Here is a 21914-nt window from a genome sequence, read left to right as displayed (position 1 = left end):
AACCCTCCTGCGGTCCGGAATTTTGAGACTCTTTGGAATGTTTGCTTTAGCTACCAGTTCGTAGTTTTGATACTATTTGTAGTTAATTTTAGCCCGGGAGTTTTGAAACTCGTGAGTTTTGAGACGTAACCATTAGGAGGGTTATGTGAAAAATCCGTGTTTGAGAAGACTGAAAGCAGGTATGAGAAAATGGAATAAAAGGATTAAAATATGACAAAACACGAAAATACACGATCAGAAATGACCATAATATGAAAAATTACCAGAATATGACAAAAAAAGTTTAAAGAGCCGAAATATGACTTTATATGACCCGTTAAAAATGCACAATTTTAGTCGCCGTAGATAAAATCATGCTTAACTTGTATTTTCCATGGAAATAATATAAAGAAACAAACTATAACATGTCATAAACATCCGGATCCTATTTTATAGTCAACCAACCCCTCTTAAAACTAATCAGAGGAAAAATGGAGTAACCTTCGAATAATTAAAGTTTTCACATTTTTTTAAAGCCCAACTTTAAACCAACGGCAATGGAACCTAAGCAGAAAAGACATGAGCATGTTGAGAATATAACAACATAGTCTCAAGAAATTATTGAACTATAATTCAAAGAAAATTATTGACCTCAGTTGGTATTAAAAGAAAAACAGCTTTTTCAAGGAGGTGAAAATGTGTTAAAATTGTATTAATTCTTCCCGCGACGACCACGGTAGTACATAATTACTCGTCAACGAAATATGTTAAACGCCGTCCGACTCGTTGGCTGAATGGTCGGCGTATTGGCCTTCGGTTCAGAGGGTCCCGGGTTCGATTCCCGGCCGGGTCGGTGACTGGCTGTATTTGTCTGTCCCAACACTCTCCTCATTATTTTCAGACAATACACCACACCACCAACCACCACAGAAACACGCAATAGTGATTATATCCCTCTATATAGGGTTGGCGACTGGAAGGTCATCCGGCCGTAAAACAGGGCCAAATAATCCACATGTGCGACGCAGTTCGCACCCGCGACCCCAAAGGTGTGGGAAAAACAAAATAAGAAGAAGAAACTTATAAAACACCGGAGAACAACTGTGACCGTGGAACGCCTTAGTGACCTAGCAGCGATTTCAACTGAGAAAGAGAAAAACTGTCAGATGCCATCACTGACGAAATCACTTCACGGACAGCATGCCGACTTCAATTCACGATATACTGTTATACAACGTCGCTGGGCGAGCAAAACGTCGTACTTATCCCACAATGCTCTTCCTATCCATTCTTCTCCTTAGACTAGTCACACCTCCCAGCCACATATGGATATGCAGTCCATAAGAACAGATTTCGTGGTGTTAATTTTCCAATGCCAATGTGTAAAGGAAAATGATCCTTATTGTACCGTGCTGCAGAAATGTATGTTTACGTGACATATCTACGCACTCCTACACTATAATGCGTTTAAGGTTAAATTTTCTTTACACACCAGCATAGGAAAATGAGCAGAACGAACACTGTTCTGATGGACTGCATATCCATATGTGGCTGGGAGAATAATGGATAGGAAGAGCATTGTGGATTACGATGCTTTGCTTGCCTACCTACGATACGGTGAGCAGTACACGCATTATTTTATATATTTATAGCATAATTATATTTTGTTTTTCTAAAATTTACCCAATGCATTGTTTTTCCGACTCCTTGGCCGAATGTTCAGCTTCGAGACCATCAGTTCACAGGGTCCCGTGTCGATTTCCGGGACGTTAATCGCGTCTAGTTAACTCTTCTGATTCAGGGCTGAGTGTTTGTGTTTGTCCCAACCCCAACACTGTCCTCTTCATGTCCCCTGCGTATACACGCAACGTATCACACTTCGAACAACCGCGGAGACACGCCACATGGGAGCATTAAATCTCGTCAGATATGGGAATGGCGAAGCGACAGATGGTCGAGAGTCGCTTACCCCCGGGCACGGATTGGCAACGTTGATCGTGCAGTGCTGTCAAACTGAAGCCCATCCGCTCACGCCACCTTACCCGAGTCATTCCCTGTCAAGCAGCTGTTGAAATGAAATGAAATGTCGTATGGCTTTTAGTGCCGGGATATCCCAGGACGGGTTCGGCTCGCCAGGTGCAGGTCTTTCTATTTGATACCCGTAGGTGACCTGCGCGTCGTGATGAGGATGAAATGATGATGAAGACAGCACATACACCCAGCCCCCGTGCCATTGGAATTAACCAATTAAGGTTAAAATCCCCGACCCGGCCGGGAATCGAACCCGGGACCGTTCAGACAACGAGTCGGACAAACAGCTGTTGAACTCGCATCGTAAGTGCAGTTAAACATGGATAGTGAATGTGAATTGATTTGGGCTCAAGTCAAGAAAGAAGTGGCAGAGAGGAACAAGACATTAAAAAAAAGGGCGTAGAAAAACTCACGTGAGAAGCCATCGACCGTGTGACTGCTGCAGATTGGGAAAAGTGCTTCAATCGCGCGGAAAATGTTCAAACAGACGATTGGGCCAAGGAAATAGTAAGGGACGAAAGAATGGAGCCATTCTTCATCAGTGTAAAAGACGACTCGACAGATAGTGAGATGAGTGATGACAGTGACTAAGACTGCCTTGAAGCCAGAAACCGATTCTTACTTCATTGTAAATTAATGTAAACCTATTCTTTAAAGTAGTTCTTTTTCTATATTACTCGGTACAATATACAGTATTCAAATATTTAAAGTTATAATGTAATAAAACTGATACGGATTAATATGTAATCCAAAAGTATTTAGGGGTCCTGCAGCCTGTGCTGGTGCGCGCGCCCCGAACTGCCTCAGCTTGCGAATTTACATGATCGCTTCCCGGGCCATTTTCTGGGAAAATTACAAGACTCACAGAAATATGTTTCAGATAAAAAAATATAAGTCAGGCGATTTTTTACATTTTTCCCGCAGACAGAATTTTATTGGCTGAAGAAATAAAAACTTAGCCGCTTACTGAAATTTTCAATACATGTTTCTACGGATTTAAACTTACTCGTTCAAGATTTTATTTTTCATAATTATTTAAAGTGGTTTATATGGAAAATAGTTATACCACTGGAATCAGCAGTCTTTTCTGAAGCTTGTAGTATAATTTGTTTCGAAACATTGTATGAAGTAACATCAGGAGCTTGAGAGAGAACAACTTGCCTCGCGCTCCGAAATGATGTGTTCAGTTAGGCATTTCTTCGCCAGTTGCTACATAACCTTGGCAACAGCGTAATTTCTCTGACCCGCCTAATTTCGTGGCCGCGACAATAGAAGGAATCATAGAAACGAAGGATCGCAACATACTTTATAGTTGTGGAAAGAAAAAACACACGTGTCTAGCAGTCCCAATCTTTAACTTCTATATGCAAAATATGAAGTAAAATAATATAGCTAAAATATGAGCCATTTCCAATAATAAATTGATGTAATTCGGGAAGAAACCCAAGAGGATTGAATGTCAGGTAGTGAATACGAAACAGCAACCGGCGTATTATGGTATTTAAAGGTCCAAGGATTTTCATTTTCGAGGATGGTAGTACCGTGCAGTAAGCGAAATGGAATCAAGGTGTAGCAAAGTTAACGCAGTGAGTTGACAGTTGCCACCTACAGTTTTGTGAAAGAAAGAAGTGCTTACACGAATTTTATCCTTACATCGCTTTGTTTTCAGACCAACTTTCTTTTACAGGAGTGAAATCTGGGCGGACTCAGGATACCTAATTAGTAACTTGGAAGTAACGATCGTGAATGCCTGTCTCCTTGGCTGAATGGTCAGTATAGTGGCCTTCATCTGAGAGGGACTCGGATTTGATTCTCGGCTGGGCCGACGAATTTAGCCGCGCCTGGTTAAATCCTATAGCTTGGGGGCTGGAAGTTTATGGTCATTTTACAATATTTCTCTATGTACATACAACACGTAACAGTACAAACCACCACAGAAACACGCAATAGTGAGTACATCCCTCCACTTAGGTTTAGAGTCAGGAAATGCTTCCGGTAGTAACACTGGGCTAAATCCATACAAAGTGCTTACCTCAGGCGATTGGGAAAATGCCAAGAAGTGACAGGCGTGAAAGTATTGATACAAACAGTCTGGACCAATGACAGCAGGGTGCTCGTAATGAGGAGATAAAGGATAAATCAGGGGAAAAAACCAGGATGGACGAAGGAATTTTAATTGGCTTCAGTGACTATGGATACAATAGGTTTTTATTGGTACTCACGGCTTCATCCATCACGTTTATTACTAATGTAGTCTTAATCCCCTCATTGCGAATACCCTCCAGCCATTTTACCACTTTTTACCAGTAGACTTTCACCATATTATTATTATTATTATTATTATGATTATACTCTTACGAAGGTCCGACTCGTTGGCTGAATGGTCAGCGTACTGGCCTTCGTTTCAGAGGGTCCCGGGTTCGATTCCCGCCCGGGACGGGGATTTTAATCGCTTCTGATTAATTCTTCTGGCTCGGAGAATGGGTGTGTGTCCGTCCCAACACTCTCCTCATCATATTGAGACTACATACCACACTACCAACCACCACAGAAACATGCAATCAACAGTGATTACATCCCTCCGTGTAGGGTTGGCGTCAGGAAGGGCATCCGACCATAAAAGGGCCAAATCCACACGTGCGACGCAGTTCGCACCCTCGACCCCACAGGTGTGAGAAAAGTGGTAGGAAAAGAAGAAGAAGAAGGAGAAGAATAAGAAGAAGAAGAAGAAGACTCTTACGTAGATGTTTATGTCTACTTGACGAGCAACAGATCAAGCAGATTCTGAAACAAATGCTATGTCAGTGTTAATTCTCTTCCTTGTATTAAGTGTAACACTTCACACAGCATTTTCACCTGTTATTTGCTCAATATACGTGTCGATGTACTCTGATACTATGTTTTGCTCTACGTTTTAACTCATTTTAAAACCATATTGTATTTGTAAAGCCAACCTTGTCCTTGCTTGTAAAGTCACGAAGTCAGCACTGGACACTAAACGACTTTCACCCCGACCTTGGAACAGTATCGTGATACTAGATCATGCAATTTCAAAGGTAAGCATTACATGCCTTGGAACAATTTCATGAGATGGTGAGATTGCATTTTATACTCTACCGTTAGAGAACAACATTTTTCCTGTTAGTGATAAAAATGACACGGAGGAAATGCATTTCTTCTTCGCAAACACGTATCTAATAATATGTAAATCACCAATAGAATTGACGCGGATTTCTACTTAAAAAGTTGGTTAGTAGTAAAATAAACAATTTAACTGAAAATTGTGAAACTATTTCAATATTTACTTTTCTTTTCTTTTCTTTTCTTTGCTAGTTGCTTTACGTCGCACCGACATAGATACGTTTTATGGCGACGATGGGACAGGAAAGAGCTAGGAGTGGGAAGGAAGCGGCCGTGGCCTTAATTAAGGTACAGCCCCAGCATTTGCCTGGTGTGAAAATGGGAAACCACGGAAAACCATTTTCAGGGCTGCCGACAGCGGAGTTCGAACCTACTATCTCCCGAATACTGGATACTGGTCGCACTTAAGCGACTGCAGCTATTGAGCTCGGTATATTCACTTTTAAAATTGTTATCCTCGCATTGCGCCTCTCAGCGTTCGTTCTGTAAGCCTGCACAATCCAAGTACAACTTCGTCGTCTTTGTCTCCTTCTGCTTCTCTTATCCTATATCGTTGATTCTATTATTTACCTAGGTAACGTATCCTCCTCTGCTCGTCTCACACGACCCCACAATCAAAGTCTTTTTATATGCACGGCTTCATACTTTCGGCTCTTTCCTAACAGCCTAAATCTCCTCATTGCGAGTATGCTCCTGCCATTGTTCCCACCTATTTTTTTACAACTTGCTTTACGTCGCACCGACACAGATAGGTCTTATGGCGACGATGGGATAGGAAAGATCTAGGAGTAGGAAGGAGGTGGCCGTGGCCTCAATTAAGGTACAGCCCCAGCATTTGGTGAAAATGGGAGACCACAGAAAACCAACTTCAGCGCTGCCGACAGTGAAGTTCGAACCCACTATCTCCCGGATGCAAGCACACAGCTGCGCGTTCCCAACCGCTCGACCAACTCGCCCGGTCCACCTATTTCTACCAGCAATTATTCGTGCCTTCAGATATCCAGAATCCACCCAGTTTTCACTCCCGTACAGCAAAGATGGTCTGAAAACAGACCGATGTAAAAAATAATTTCTACCAAGAGCTCACTTCTTGCCAAAGGAGTACCCTTGATCTCCACCAGTTGCCATTTTTTGAAGGATGCAGCACTTCTGCATGTGTCCCTTGACCGGGACCAGATCAAAAGGTAGATTCCACCGAAGTCCCAGTCCCATCCATGGAAATATGAAATGTGCTGAGGGGTGGATGATGCTGAATAAGGACATTCGGGGCACAACTAGTGGGCCTGAATGTTATGAAAGGTGTTATCTACAGAGTCAGTCTGCTGCAATAGCACTTTCTGGCCCAGTGTTTTCATCTTGCCTAGTACGCCTAATTTTTGCACAGCCATCAGTTTTTGCGGTTTCCCTACAACCACATAAACTTTGATGACTCTATTTAAAAACCCAACCAGCTTTCAGACTTATTTAATTATTTAATACGGCAAAGTAAAGGACACATGAATGATTACAGACTTGCTTAAAAAGAACAAAAATTCAGTCAGCATTTATCTTCAGAGCTTGAAAGCAGTTGTTAATTTTTCTGGCTACGATCAAACCGTGAGAAGTCGTTTAAGGGCAGTCAATATGAGATCTCGAGGTGCCAGTCCTAGCATTGTTCATAAGCAGGAGCGCACAGACGAGCGTTTAATCATTGCATTGGAAAATGAAGACCGGGATTGGGAAAAGTGTAAACTTTCCTGATGAATTGACCTTTTCTACTACAAAGGAAGGACCCACTTTTGTGTATCGTCCTCCTGGCACTCGAGCGGATCCCAGGTACGACGCCATACATGCCCATGGCTATAAAGACTCTGTGCCGTGCTGGGGTGGATTCCTCATCGTGGAGTAGACAAAATCCATCGCATTAGCATGAAATTGAATAAGCAGAAATATCAGCATTTGCTGGAACGCTGTGTAGTTCTTTATGTTAAACTAGCAAGATACCCGTGCTTCGCTACGGTATTATAATGAAATTTATAATTGAATGCTTAACGTTTTATATATAATCCGCCAAAATTCGCGATCTAACTCGTTTTCTGAGAAAATCCGCCAAAATTCATGATCTGACTCGTTTTCTGAGAGATTACGGCAAAGTTCCTCCCATTTTCCAATCTTTCTTTCCAGAAATTGATTTCGTACTTCCCGGGCTAAGTCCAGGTACTCAACCTGGTCAGTTAGGTCCCTAAATCTTTGCCATCTTTACCTATAAGCATTTTTAATATGTACCAAATCCTTGAGGAGATCCGACGTGGTGTCGTCTCGGGTGCCTTGGCGGTACTGAACCCGCGAGCGTACTGCAATCGTAGTCATTACCCGGCCAGGACCTGTCTCCAGCGCGGTCCGCACATTTTGATGAAGGTCCAGAAAATTATTATTATTATTATTATTGATGGTCTGGAACCCACAGCAAGATGCAAGAGCGCTACTTGGCGGTAAATTACATCTGCTGGCATTGTCATTGCTGACAATTTGACCAGCACCATCGTCACGCGTAGGCAAGTGCGCGAGATTTCTGGCGACACGAATAATATTCTTCCGTGCATTACTGACCTTATTATAGAGGTGAACAATTGCACGGTCGATATAATTCCTATTGTTTATTTCAAATGTGTTTACATTTGTATTTATATGCCAGGAGAATCTACTGCAATCTAACTTTATGTTCTCCAAAGGAAAAGATGGCTCTTGAAAACGAACCCAGGAAAGATTAAAAATGATCAGTTAATGATCAGAATAAGTACATTATGAACAGTAAAATCAATTGGTCTCAACTCTTTTCCTCGCCCCACCGCCGTTAAGTTGATTTACCCCCACTCCCCCCCCCCCCAAAAAAGATGGGGTGTTTCCTTATGTTTAAAGGAGATTCCAAGTACCAATGTTCAGGTCTGTTACATTCAGTTCTAAGATATAAGTATCCCCATAAAAAGAATTTACTTTCTTTCACTTACTTTCACACTTCCCACCCCCCTTAAGTGAATTTCCCGTTAAAACATACTTGTTCCTTTAATACTAAAGGATATTCTAAATACCAATTATCCCGTTAATTGGATTTTCTGAAAACAAAAACAAAAATACGCGTTTCTTTATCTTTAAAGGAGATCCCAAATACCATTTTTCAGGTCTGTAATATCTTCAGTTTCTGAGATAGAAGTACCCTCTTTGAATTAAAGGCATTCAACCCCATTTTAACCCGTTTTTACCCTTCCTATTGGGATTTTCCGAAAACCAAATAATACATATTTCCGTATATTTAAAGAAGATTCTAAATACCAATTTTTACATCTGTAAACTTTTAAAGTTTTGAGATATAGATACACTCATTTTAAAATTTCATCCCCCTTTTCACCCCCTTAGCGACGGAATATCCAAAAATCCTCTCTTGGCGAGCACCTACATGTTCATATGAATGTATCCCCAAAATCTAATTCCTTTATGTTCAGTAGTTCTTGCTCGGCGATGATGAATCTGTCAGTCAGGAAAAGTTATTATATATAATATATAGATCGTTATATCCTGCTGGAATTCATCCAGTCCACACACGTCAATTGATTCGAGATTGGTTTGCGAGGAGACATGATATCGAACTGATAGTCTGGCCATGTCTTTCTCCGGACTTTAACTGAAATGTGAATACGAGGGCACAAGTAACGAAGCATATGCGAATAAAAATTCCAATCCTTCTCCAAGATGTCCTGATAATTTGGAGAAGCTCGCCAAGCTGCGGTTGAAAACAGTCGTTATATGAAAAGACTAGTAGATTCCATGTCCACTCGACTGCAAGATATAATCTAGTTGGGCAGAAAGTAGACATTAAATCGTGGATCTTTCAATGTTTTCGGAATTGTGATTGTTTCTAAGGCAGACGCCAGTAATTTTTTATACACTATAAAAGGCATTCTTGAGATGAACGTCTCTTTCCTTTTTATTTTCGGTCATCACTTCATAAGAAATAACGATGAATTCGTGACATGATACTACATGAATCTGGAGTTATTTACTAAAACAGCCATAAAACTGACAGAAACTAATATTTCCTCTGTGTCAAAAATTGTTCACGGTTGAGCTTACAACCTTATCACTACGCTACAATAATAATATGCAGAAATCGTCCATTATGACTATAGTTATCACGAAATGTCAGAGCGTGGTCGAACAACATGTAGCATTGCTTGTCTCCGAATAGTACCGAAGGCACTTGAAGGAAACTTAAATTCTAGAGAGCAGCCACCTTTATTTTATCAGCCCGGGCATTTGCCTGGTGTCAAAATGGGAAACCACGGAAAACCATCTTCAGGGCTGCCGACAGTGAGGCTCGAACCCACTATCTCCCGATTACTGGATACTGGCCGCACTTAAGCGACTGCAGCTATCGAAAACAGCAAATTACGTCAAGACACAATTAATAGTAGTCTGCCTAACACGTTCTTGAAGCAGTTATCCCTACGCAAACACGTCAAGAAAATCAGAGGAAACTGGTTCATCTTTAAAGTAATTAAACCTCATATTCCCTGACTTACATTCTTCATTGTTTTGGTAACTTCTTTCTGCTGTAGCCGTGTGCGCTAATCAAGCGATGTCACTATTGTATGTATGTATGTATGTATGTATGTATGTATGTATGTATGTATGTATGTATGTATGTATGTATGTATGTATGTATGTATGTATGTATGTATGTATATATGTATGTAAATATCAAGTAACAATAGATCTGAACACGTTATTTTCCACAGCAGCGAACCCCCAGACGTTTTATCCACGCGCTGCCACTGTCATCTATGTATAAACGAACATACGATTGATGTCATTTTTTGATGGATACAGTACTTTTGCATCCATCTCTTGGCACAGGCCAGAGTAAAGTGTAGCTTCCACCCAAGTCCCAGTCAACATCCATGGCTGTGACAATATGGAAGTTGCTGGGGTATGGGTAGTGCTGAGTAATGACATTCAGAGCATGACTAGTGCATCTGAATGTTATGAAAGCTGCTGCTCATAGGGTCAGTCGAGCTGCAATAGTACTTTCTGACCCAGTGAGGAAAGCAATGGCAAACTACCTCACGCCTCATCTTGCCTAGTACGCCTCATTTTGGTGCTGCCATTGGTTTTTAGGGTTTCCTTATAACCGCATAACCTTTGGTGGTGCTATTTGAGGATCCAACCAGCCTCTGGGCTGATGACCTAACAGACAGACACACGATTGATGAACATCCACAGCCTGTTTCCAGTCATTCGACCGGGTCAGGATACGATTGATATAACATTTCATTCCACGAACGAGGACATTGCAGGATTCTTGTTCATAATCACCCATTTTGTCATGTTGGACAGTCTATGTAACAACGTCAGGCATGCTGCGATTTTCTGATGTCTTAATTGATCTCCCTACCGGCCCAAGTTTAATTGCAATTAGTTTGCTCCAACCAAGACGGTTCTCTTGTTAGTTGTGCTCTGCTTCTTATTGCCATATTTTCTGATCATTTAACTCTCGAGTCTTTTATTTTTATACTTTCCACTGCCCTTCCCTTCCTTTTGCTGATGTCTCCATCCTTCAGATATCCTTCCTTTTTTCCATTGAAACTGAGCGATTTAGCCGTGCGCTTAGCTGTGAGCTAGCATTCGGGAGATACTGGGTTCGAACTCAACTGTAGGCAGACCTGAGGATGATTTATCCCACTTTCACACCACGCAAATGCTGGGGTTGTACCTTAACTAAGGCCACGGCCGCTTCCTTCAACTTCTCAGGCCTTTCCTATCCCATCTTCGCCATAGGACATATCTGTGTCGGTGCGACGTAAAGCAAATAGCAAAAATTTGCTGTTTACTTGTCATAAAACACGTATTACTAATTTGAAGTTTAATTTACATAAACTTAGGCTACGTCCACCTACTGGTGCTATAAAATCGTAGTTACTAAAATATTCTGGTTCATTGCTGTTAATTACATGAGAATCGCAAAATCGTGAAATTAAAATCCCTTCAAAACATACCACGGCAAACTTTAACCATACGCTCTTGACATTGCTTCGTCTGCTCAATGTAACCCGTGTCCATCGCTGATCCAGTTACCAGGGATTCCTGGGCTGTTTTCCCTGCTCCTCATAGTCCCTCGCCTTGCACACCCTCCGTACGTCCTACCGCCTCGCGCCAAGGGTCAAGAAATTGAACCTCTTCGCTGATTCCGGAGAGCAACTGAGTGTTAATGTTAAAATTATCGCTACGCACGCGAAAATACAGAGTAATTAAAGGAAAAGACTCTTGATAAACCATTTTACTAAGACTTATGTATTTCTAGGGAGTTCACTGAACCACTGAACATATAGAACGCACCCCCACTGGTAGATGACCAAGATTTCATACTATGCAGGCCTACCATTTTAAATTCCATTATAAGTATTAAGAAGCCTAATATTTTAAATATGTGGGTGTTCCCAATTATGTGGGAAGTAATCGTGCGGGGTATTCTAAGTTGCTCAAACACGTCAGCCTCGTGTCGATAGATTTACTGGCACGTAAAAGAACTCCTGCGGGACAACATTTCGGCACCTCGGCGTCTCTGAAAACCGTCAAAAGTAATTAACAGGACGTAAAAATAATAAAACGATTATTTATTATTAGTAATCGGGGGTGTATAGTACCTCGCAAAATGAACACAAAATGCCCCTATGAACATAAATACTCTACTGTCGAACTTTTACAAGTTGCAGAATTTCCAACTTTGTACTGGAACAGCATTTCGTGTCGAGTAGCTGTCGCCATGTTGACGTACCAGCACGGATACTGAATTCTAATTGAACAAATCCTCAAAATGTCCACCATGCGCCTGAATATTTTACCTCATTGACTATCGGACACGTTTGAACACGCACGTATTCGATGGCATCAACGTTCCACAAGCTAGCGAAGTATTGCAATATCGGTAACGGAGTGACTGACTCCAAACTTTATACTAAATAACGATTCTACATACGAAATCTCCCCCCATTCCAGCTGACAAAACAGGTACAGCTCGTAAACGATCGACCGTAGGGGATACGTTCATAGGGAGACTTTTTGTAATTTTGGGGGTTTACTGTCCATCCGCCGATTACACGCACATGTTTGGGAACTTCTTCTTCTTCTTCTTCTTCTTCTTCTGTTTACCCTCCAGGGTCGGGTTTTCCCTCGGACTCAGCGAGGGATCCCATCTCTACCACCTCAAGGGCACTGTCCTGGAGCTTCAGACTCTGGGTCGGGGGATACAACTGGGGAGGATGAACAGCACCTCGCCCAGGCCGCCTCACCTGTTATGTTAAACAGGGACCGGGGATGGGAAGATTGGAAGGGATAGACAAGGAATGGGGAAGGAAGCGGCCGTGGCCTTGAGTTATGTACCATCCCGGCATTCGCCTGGAGAAGAAGTGGGAAACCACAGAAAACCACTTCCAGGATGACTGAGATGGGAATCGAACCCACCTCTACTCAGTTGACCTCCCGAGGCTGAGGGAATCCCGTTTCAGCCCTCGTACCACATTTCAAATTTCGTGGCAGAGCCTGGAATCGAATCCGGGCCTCTGCGAGTGGCAGCTAATCACACTAACCACTACACCACAGAGGCGGACATGTTTGGGAACAACCTTATATAAAATGAACAAGTTTTAGTCTCTTCGAGTCATTACTATTTCATTTTGAAAATGAATCTTACTCTTTGCAGTTGTTAGTTTATTCCTGCTTTTAAACATATCATCACTTTCAGTTAGCAGCACCTAAAAAAAAAAAAAAAAAAAAAAAAAATCTTTCACATACAGTCTTTAAATACTGACATGGAAAATTATTTAATGTGGTTTTATTACAACATGCCAATTCAAAAAGTAATGAATCAGAAATAACATACATGTTTCAAAACGTTAATAACTATCAAAAAAGTCATTTTAAGAAAATACAGAGAAGAGAAAGAAAGGAGGAAATAAGTAAAGAATGAAAGAAAGGTTCGATGGAACACGAAAACGGGCTCCTTACATTAGGCAAAGCAGCCAATGCCTTGACGCTTTGCTACGAGAACGATTCTCGGATTGTTGGGTGAAATGATAACTTGTCCGCCTGTGTGGTGTAGTGGTTAGTGTGATTATCTACTACCCACGGAGGCGCGGCTTCGATTCCCGGCTCTGCCACAAAAAAACTGAAAAGTGGTACGAGGGCTGGAATGGTGTCCACTCAGCCTCGGGAGGTCACCTCATGGGTTGTATCGGGAAAAGTAGCTACTGATACGGCGAGCCAAACATATCCACGGACACTCCCGGCAATAAAAAGAGCTGTACGCTGATACGCTGAAAAAGAGCCCTCTCAGTATTAATTGTAAGACAAAAAGTTCTGTTCCCTCGAGGAATGAATATATCGGTTCTAGAAAGAGAAGAGCCTCGAAAGGCAGAAGTTATTTCTTGTAGGCCTGGCAGCACTAATCACCATTCCTGCAAGTTCCAAAAATGCGAGCCTTTGGAAGACGGGATTGATCGTGTACATATTGTTAGCCTTCCTTTCAACGATAGAATTTTATTATAATCTAATATTTAAAATATTCAAAAAATGTTCTCAAGTATTGTTCTCTGAAATATTCAATAACTTCCGTAACTTTTTACCACTTCCTTATTCCTAGGATATGAACTATGTGTAAAATATTGAAAACCACTTTTACCAGTTATTACAGTTAATGAAACGTATTTATCTCGACAATAAGACACAGGGAGAATTCCTGATAGAATCAGTTCTTAGTTCAAAGTAGTTCATCCCCACTGTTCATTGTTTACATGGAATATTTACTGAAGTATACACAGTGGCAGATACATGAAACTGCAATACGTCATTTGGCCTATGTTGTCGTCTTTTTGCTATTTGCTTTACGTCGCATCGACACAGATAGGTTTTATGGCGACGATGGGATAGGAAAGGCCTAGGAGTAGGAAGGAAGCGGCCGTAGCCTTAATTAAAGTACAGCCCCAGCATTTGTCTGGGAATCCACGGAAAATCGAATTCAGGGCTACCGAGACTCCGATAGTGGCGGTCGAACCCACTATCTCCCAGATGCAAGCTCATTAGTGTGCGCCCTTAAAAGCACGGCCAACTCGCCCGGATCGACTTAGTCTAATCGTAAGAGGTAGATTGAGTTGCTGATGATGATGATGATTGCTTTAAGGATTCTAAAACCGAGCTCATTGATCCTTGGATTATCGTGAACAGTCTGATATTGTCGAGCTTGAAAGGAAATACAGAGAGACTATGATATGAATCAAGATTGATCCTGCAGTACGAGAGTAAAGACCGAGCAAGTGGCTGCGGGGTTTGGTTCACGTAGCTATCACCTTGCATTCGGGAGATAGTGGGTTCGAACCCCACTGACGGCAGCCCTGAAGATGGCTTCGCGTGATTACCCACTTTCACGCCAGGCAAATGCTAGGGGCTGTGCCTAAGGCCACGGTCGCTCCCTTCTCACTCCTAGCCCTTTCCTATCTCATCGTCGTGCCGGCGCGACGTACAGCAAATTGTTTTAAAAAAAAAAGTACCGAGCGAGTTGGCCGTGCGCGTAGAGGCGTGCGGCTGTGAGCTTGCATCCGGGAGATAGTAGGTTCGAATCCCACTATCGGCAGCCCTGAAGATGGTTTTCCGTGGTTTCCCATTTTCACACCTGGCAAATGCTGGGGCTGTACCTTAATTAAGGCCACGGCCACTTCCTTCCAACTCCTAGGCCTTTCCTATCCCATCGTCGCCATAAGACCTATCTGTGTCGGTGCGACGTAAAGCCCATAGCAAAAAAAAAAAAAAAAAGTTAAGTATGGATTGGCACAGGATACGTTATACATAATCTGAAGTGAGAATTAGTACGTTTACATGGGGATTGAGATCGATTTGAGTAAACTTACTGTACTGAATACGATCCCCGTTTACATGTAGTAGGCTATTTGAGTATCGTATTGAATCCGCCAAGCAACATCGACGTATACGAACGATGGAGAATTGTAGTATTTCTGTATCACCTCTTAGAATTTAAAAACGCCAAATGCAGTAGAAGCCCAGGAGATAACTTTCAGTTTTGAAAGTATGTGTGTTATTCCAAATGTAATTGGTGCAACAGATGGAACGCACATTCCAATTTTACCTCCAACAGAAGGTTATCGTGATTTTGTTAATCGCCAAGGGCTGGTCGTCTTAATAACTGCAGTTGCTGATCATTTATACAGGTAAATATATTTACTGGCTTATTATTTGTTATTTCGACAGAACTTTGATGATTATTTTGTCAGAACAAACGTAGAGTGTGTGCGCAGTCGTTTTCAATACGATCTCAGTATGACCCGCGTTTGCATGTAATTCAATTCGAACCGAGTACAATACGATCCCAGATTTTACCGAATCGACCTCGAAACTCAATCCGAACTGAGTCCCCGTTTACATGGCGTTTCCAGTACGGGAAGTGTACTCAGATCGATCTGAATCCTGCATGTAAACGTACTAAATAATTGCTGATACCAGCTTTGGGGGTGGTCTTATAAGACGAATGGAGGGGGATATGTAATCTAGGAGAGTCCGTAGGAGAGTAATGGAGGAAAACATAATCTACTGTATACGATGTTCGTCAGTTTTGAAAGATTCCACGTCAAGTGGTGTGGGCCAAGAGGCACAAAAACAGGTTTGAAGGGACATCTTTTTCATTCCTCGAGATTTGCGGACAGAAAGTAAACAACATAAAAGTCTATAGTGAAGATGTATGCACGTTTTTCTTAGAAATATTTCTATTCTGTAAATGATTGGAAGCTTTCTTGAAGCAACGAGGTTACAGGTTCGAGTAAAGCGAACGCCATCGAATGGAGGTGTAGCCCAGCAAAAGAAAGCGAGTCTGCAGTATTGTGGTCCACTCTATTTTGTAAGAAGGAAGTGGATTTAGGGACAAATCTATTATTCATCGCTCTCGTCTCAGCCCGGCTTTTCCGTGTTGGAGAGAAAGCTGGATTGACTCAGAATGCAGTAGGCATCTTGCGCATACAATGAAGGCAAGAAACATGAAAGTCGAGAAATTGGTAATACGAATATGAGAGCTTTCGAAATATATAGGTAGATAAATACTATCAGAAAATAATAATAATAATAATAATAATAATAATAATAATAATAATAATAATAATAATAATAATAATGAGAGGATGAAGAGATTTTGCGAAGATAAAAAGGCAAAATCATGTTAAATTAGTTCTTTTTTTGCTACCGGCTTTACGTCGCACCGACACAGACAGGTCTTATGGTGACGATGGGCTAGGAAAGGTCTAGGAGTTGGAAGGAAGCGGCCGTGGCCTTAATTACGCTACAGCCCCAGCATTTTCCTGGTGTGAAAATAGGAAACCACTGAAAACAATCTTCAGGGCTGCCGACAGTGGGACTCGAACCCACTATCTCCCGGATGCAAGTTCACAGCTGCACGCCCCTAACCGCACGGCCAACTCACCCAGTTCAAGCGTGCTCTTCAGTTGGGCATAACGATGTGAAAGTAGTAGTAGTAATAATAATAATAATAATAATAATAATAATAATAATAATAATAATAATAATGTCCCGTTGTGTGGTGTAGTGATTAGTGTGATTATATGCCATCCCCCGAGGTCCGGGTTCCATTTCCAGTTCACCACGATATTTGAGATGTGGTACGAGGGCTGGAATGGGGTCCATTCAGCCTCGGGAGGTCAACTGAATAAAGGAAGGTTCGACTCCCACCTCAGCCATCCTCGAAGTGGTTTTCCGTTGTTTCCCACTTCTACTCCAAGCGAATGCTATGATGGTACCTAACTTAAGGCCACGGCTGCTTCCTTCCCTATCCCTTCCGATCTTCCCATCCCTCACACGGCCCTTGTTCAGCATAGCAAGTGAGACGGCCTGAGCGAGGTACTGGTCCTCCTCACAGTTGTATCTTCGACCAAAAGTCTCACGCGCCAGGACACTGTCCTTAAGGCGATAGAGGTGGGATCCCTTGCTGAGTCGGATGAAAAAAAAACAACCCTGGATGATAAACGAATTAAGAAAGAAAAAGAAAGAAATAAAGAAAGAAAGAAAGAAAGAAAGGAAGGAAGGAAGAAAGAAAGAAAAAGTGTAGTCTAGTAAAAATAATAATGGCGTGTGGGGCTTCCGGAGAGGTCTGGTGCAGTTTTTCCGAGTTGATACCCATGGGTGACCTGTTTGAGTATGAGAAAGGCTCTCTAAGATGAAATACACTGTTGAAGACGGCACAAACACTTGGTACCCGAGAAAATAACCAATAAAGGTTAAAAATTTCCGATACGGTCGTGAATCGATCCTGGATCCCCCTGCCCCAAAGAACAGGATCCCCCTGCCCCAAAGAACAGCATGCTAACCAGTTAATTACAATGGGTGAAGCTGAGTGGGAAAGCCGACTTTGGTGATATTTGGGAATATTTGAGTTTGACAACCACTGTTATTAGCTTATGGCACGCTAAGAAACTCATGCAGGACAAACTTTCGATACCCCAGCGACTTTTGAAAATCTATAACAACTGAACGAATTATTATTACCGGGCGAGTTGGCCGTGCGCGTAGAGGCGCGTGGCTGTGAGCTTGCATCCGGGAGATAGTAGGTTCGAATCCCACTATCGGCAGCCCTGAAGATGGTTTTCAGTGGTTTCCCATTTTCCCACCAGGCAAATGCTGGGGCTGTACCTTAATTAAGGCCACGGCCGCTTACTTCCAACTCCTAGGCCTTTCCTATCCCATCGTCGCCATAAGACCTATCTGTGTCGGTGCGACGTAAAGCCCCTAGCAAAAAAATTATTATTATTATTATTATTATTATTATTATTATTATTATTATTATTATAGATATCACCATATAGTTATGTAGGTATTGAGGAGTTATAGTAAGAAAGTAAAGTTGAGGGCTTGTAAGTCATTGGTAAGACCTCTATTAAAGTATGATTCTAGTGTAGACGATGGGCGGCAGTGTATGATGATGAACGGGGAAAACAGTCAGTTTCACAAAGAGCAAAGTCCCCTCATACTTACTACCTTTATGGGTTGAAAGTTCCTAATTGGTATCACTGTAAGTATCCAGGGGTAATACAAGAAAATATCTTCATTGGAGTAATCACATGAACGAGATTATAAATAGAGGTTACAGATCTCTTCACGTGGTTATGAGGGTATTTAGTGGTTGTAGTAGCTGAGTACAGGAGAGGGCATATCAGTCTGTGGTAAACACCTCCACACCACCACAAACCAAATCTTCTGCCATTCTTAAATTTCAGTCAGTACGGGGAATCGAACTCTGGCCTCCAAGGACAGCAGCTAACAGTGCTAATCGTTAAGCTATAAAGGCGGACAAGTCTCTGTTGAGAAAACTATCAAAAATGGTTCCAGTGTACGGGACCCTCACCGGGATTACTTGATTGGAGAAGTCGACAGGTAGCTGACCTGAGTTTCCTCCACGAGATCTTAAATGGACATTACCGCTCGGAACATCTTGTTTCTCTCTTCTCTCTCCGCGTTCCTTCCCGTTCCACCAGAACCAAAGACCTTCTTCACATTCCCCACACTCAGCACTCAATACTTCAACGATCTTTCCTAATCCGCCTCCCAACACTCTGTAACAATATTAATGGGAGACAAGAGCTTGATATAGCATCAAATAAAAGTGAATTCGAGAGGTGTGTAAATAGTATCTTAAAGATAAGTTGATGTGAAGGGATTATACCGCCATCTTGACCCACGACGACTTGGCTATGAACATGGACATTCTATGGTTTTCGATTTGGACAGTTATTAGTAGGATGTGTACCTGATCTTGTTATATTTTGTTATGTTTATTATATTTTATTATGAAAGTTTACGTTTGTTAAATAGTCTGTTGAGAGTGCAAGTGAAATTTGCTCAGTGTAGCTGTATCTTGTGCTTCGTGAATAAATAAATAAATAAATAAATAAATAAATAAATAAATAAATAAATAAATAAATAAATAAATAAATAAAAATACCCAAAGAAAGCAGCAGTACAATTTGTTCAAGGTGAATTACGATAAAGGAGCAGCTTTAAGAAAATAAGACTTGGGAGAAAGGAGACCAGCTACTCAACTGAGGGATATATTCCGAACTGGCAGTAGAGATTAGTAAACGAATAAGTTTGAGTGGAGATTTCTTAAGGAGGAAAGGTGATGAAATGAAAATGAAATTGGAATTCAAGAGGATAAATTGCGGATATGTTTAATACATTTCCAACTTTTTTGAAAGTATTTGAGGAAAGCCTATGTAAACATCTGTTAGGACATCTGCCACCTGGGCGACAGCCCTGTATAAAGATGAATTATTATTATTATTATTATTATTATTATTATTATTATTATTATTATTATTATTATTATTATTATTATTATTATTATTATTAAACTTTCTAAGTAACCCGTCACTTAGAACTAGAGGTCAATCTACTAATATAATTTATATTCTTAAAAAGCAAACAAGCCTGTAGTTATAGGTGATTGTTGTAATCAAAATCGTAGGACCTCCATTTTTACGTGGAATCGGAACTACCGAGACGTGACTTTTTTTATTTCAGAACTCCCAAACGTATTGACCGGCATATGAACCGTGGCCAGCTTGGCGGTAAGCTGGTGACCATATTAATATGCCTCCTTTAAGTTTTCTTGGAACATTCTTAAACAGCAGAGCGGAGAGAGTGGCTCAGAAGGTTGAGTGCTTGCCTTCTGACTCCAAGCTTCGATCCCGGCTCAGTCCGGCAATATTTGAAGAAAGCACCAGCTTCGCGTGGCTAAATTTACTGGTACGAGAAATAAGTCTTACGGTACATATTTCTGGCACCTCAGTGGTCCCGAATGCCGTCAAAGTAGTTGTTTAACATAAAATTATTATTATTATTATTATTATTATTATTATTATTATTATTATTATTATTATTATTATTATTAATCCTACTGTCCGGTCCCTTCATTGAATGGTCAGTGAAGAGGCCTCCAGTTAAGAGGGTCGCAGGTTCGATTCCCAGCTGGGCCGAGGATATTTTTAACTGCGTCCATATAATTCTACTAGCTCGGGAGCTGGTTGTTTACGTTAGCCTTAAAACACATCTTCGTATTCATACAAAACATGACACCAGAAATACCACAATATAAACACGCATTATTGAATACATCTCTCCATGTACGGTTGGCGTCAAGGAGACCATCCAGTCGGAAAACTGGGCCACATCCTCACGAAGTACTGACCCTATTTAATTTGGAAAATGCCAAGAAGGAAATTAAGTAAATGATTTTATAACAGGACTCTTAAACAAACACGTAATAGGGAATTATTATTACGTATTTTCTGCAAACAAAGATTTCCCATTCGTGACACTGGCCAAAAAATCTATAACAGCAACATAAACAGGATAAAAATTCGGAGATAAAGATAAAAATACAGAATTACGTTGTACTCACCAGCAGCTTCAAGCGCCACCATCAGAGCGAACCCTACCAGGGTGAAAAGAAGTCGCAGTGAACTGCTACCAGTCTCCCTCTTCTTCTCGCGGTCCAGCACCTCGAAGAAGGTGATGTACAGGATTGTTCCGCCAGCTATTCCTTGAAGTACAGCAACTACCAGACTCTGAGAACCATCATCTCCTGGTCCATGGATAGTAGCTAGTATACCGAACATTACCCCCAGTGGGGACATGACCGACAGCACCACAACATATATCACCATATTGACAAATTTCATCCCGGACATTACCAATTCCATACCTACACAGAACAGGATAGCACACGCGTGGATAGATACAGCTGTAAATAAATACCACACACCCCTTTCAGTACGCTGTAGCCCAATGGCCAGACCTTCGAATACAGAGTGGAAAGACAATGCTAGCACCACGAGCGCACTTCTAAGGTGACCCATCAAACTTTCTTCAGCATCGCCACTCACAGTATGATGGTGGTGATGGTGCATATGATGATGGTGGACATGGTGATGGTGAGGCACAGGTGGCTTTGGTAGACATTGGATAGAAGTAACTGCTGGTGTTTTCAGGTCCTTCTCGTCCAAGGATAAATTGGATGCTAGAAGGTGGACTTGAGATGTTGCTGGAACTATTCTGGTACTCGATTTTGATCTGGTCCACGCCGAAACAACAAGAGGTTCAGGCTCCTTTTTTTCTTCTGTTTTGTTCAGTTCCATTTCCACCGTAGAACATGGCTCCCTTTCTTGTGGTAGAGGGTTGGAAGACTTTGGTTCAGATTTGTTATGATACAGGAAATACTTGTGAGCAATTTCCTCTATAATGTAAACCAAGAAGAAACCAATACACACAAACAGTTCAGCGTAGGGAAATTCAGAATCTGATGGCAGAAGACTTTTATCGCTCCCTTTAACCGCCTCTATGTATTCTCGCACTTCGGGGATCATATGGATGAAACAGGTGGCTAAGAGCACTCCCCCTCCAAAACAGAGACACAAGGATACGCTGAGATCTACCTGTGCGTGCCGCTGCTGTACCACCAGTTGAGGTATGCCCTGCTGATGTTGTTGCCCCCATAGTTGTAGGCGCTTGGTGATCTTAAGTGGTACAAGGCCGAAGAAGAGGCGGATAGCTCCCAGTAGGGTCAACACTACGATCTTGGTGGACGTTAGCTCCATACCTGAGCATGCCGCCACCTGTACTGTACCGAGCGAAGGCGCTTCGAAGCACAGGTAGGCGGCACGCGG

At 41.7% G+C, this 21914-nt stretch overlaps 1 protein-coding gene across 1 annotated transcript in view; it reads right to left on the bottom strand.

The window, feature by feature from the left end:
* LOC136863531 (zinc transporter ZIP1) overlaps window positions 1-21884 on the bottom strand; it is a 193535-nt gene extending 171651 nt beyond the window's left edge. The window contains exon 1 of the mRNA XM_067139920.2: window positions 20651-21884. Within this exon, the coding sequence (XP_066996021.2) occupies window positions 20651-21845 (1195 nt within the window). The 5' untranslated portion in view covers window positions 21846-21884. The remainder of the gene's footprint in view (window positions 1-20650) is intronic.
* Window positions 21885-21914: the final 30 nt, after the last annotated feature.

The sequence above is a fragment of the Anabrus simplex genome, chromosome 1, assembly GCF_040414725.1.
Source record: "Anabrus simplex isolate iqAnaSimp1 chromosome 1, ASM4041472v1, whole genome shotgun sequence".
In the NCBI taxonomy this organism is placed as follows: domain Eukaryota; kingdom Metazoa; phylum Arthropoda; class Insecta; order Orthoptera; family Tettigoniidae; genus Anabrus; species Anabrus simplex.
Note: the sequence above shows the minus strand (reverse complement) of the source record. Positions and strands in the feature narration are given on the sequence as shown.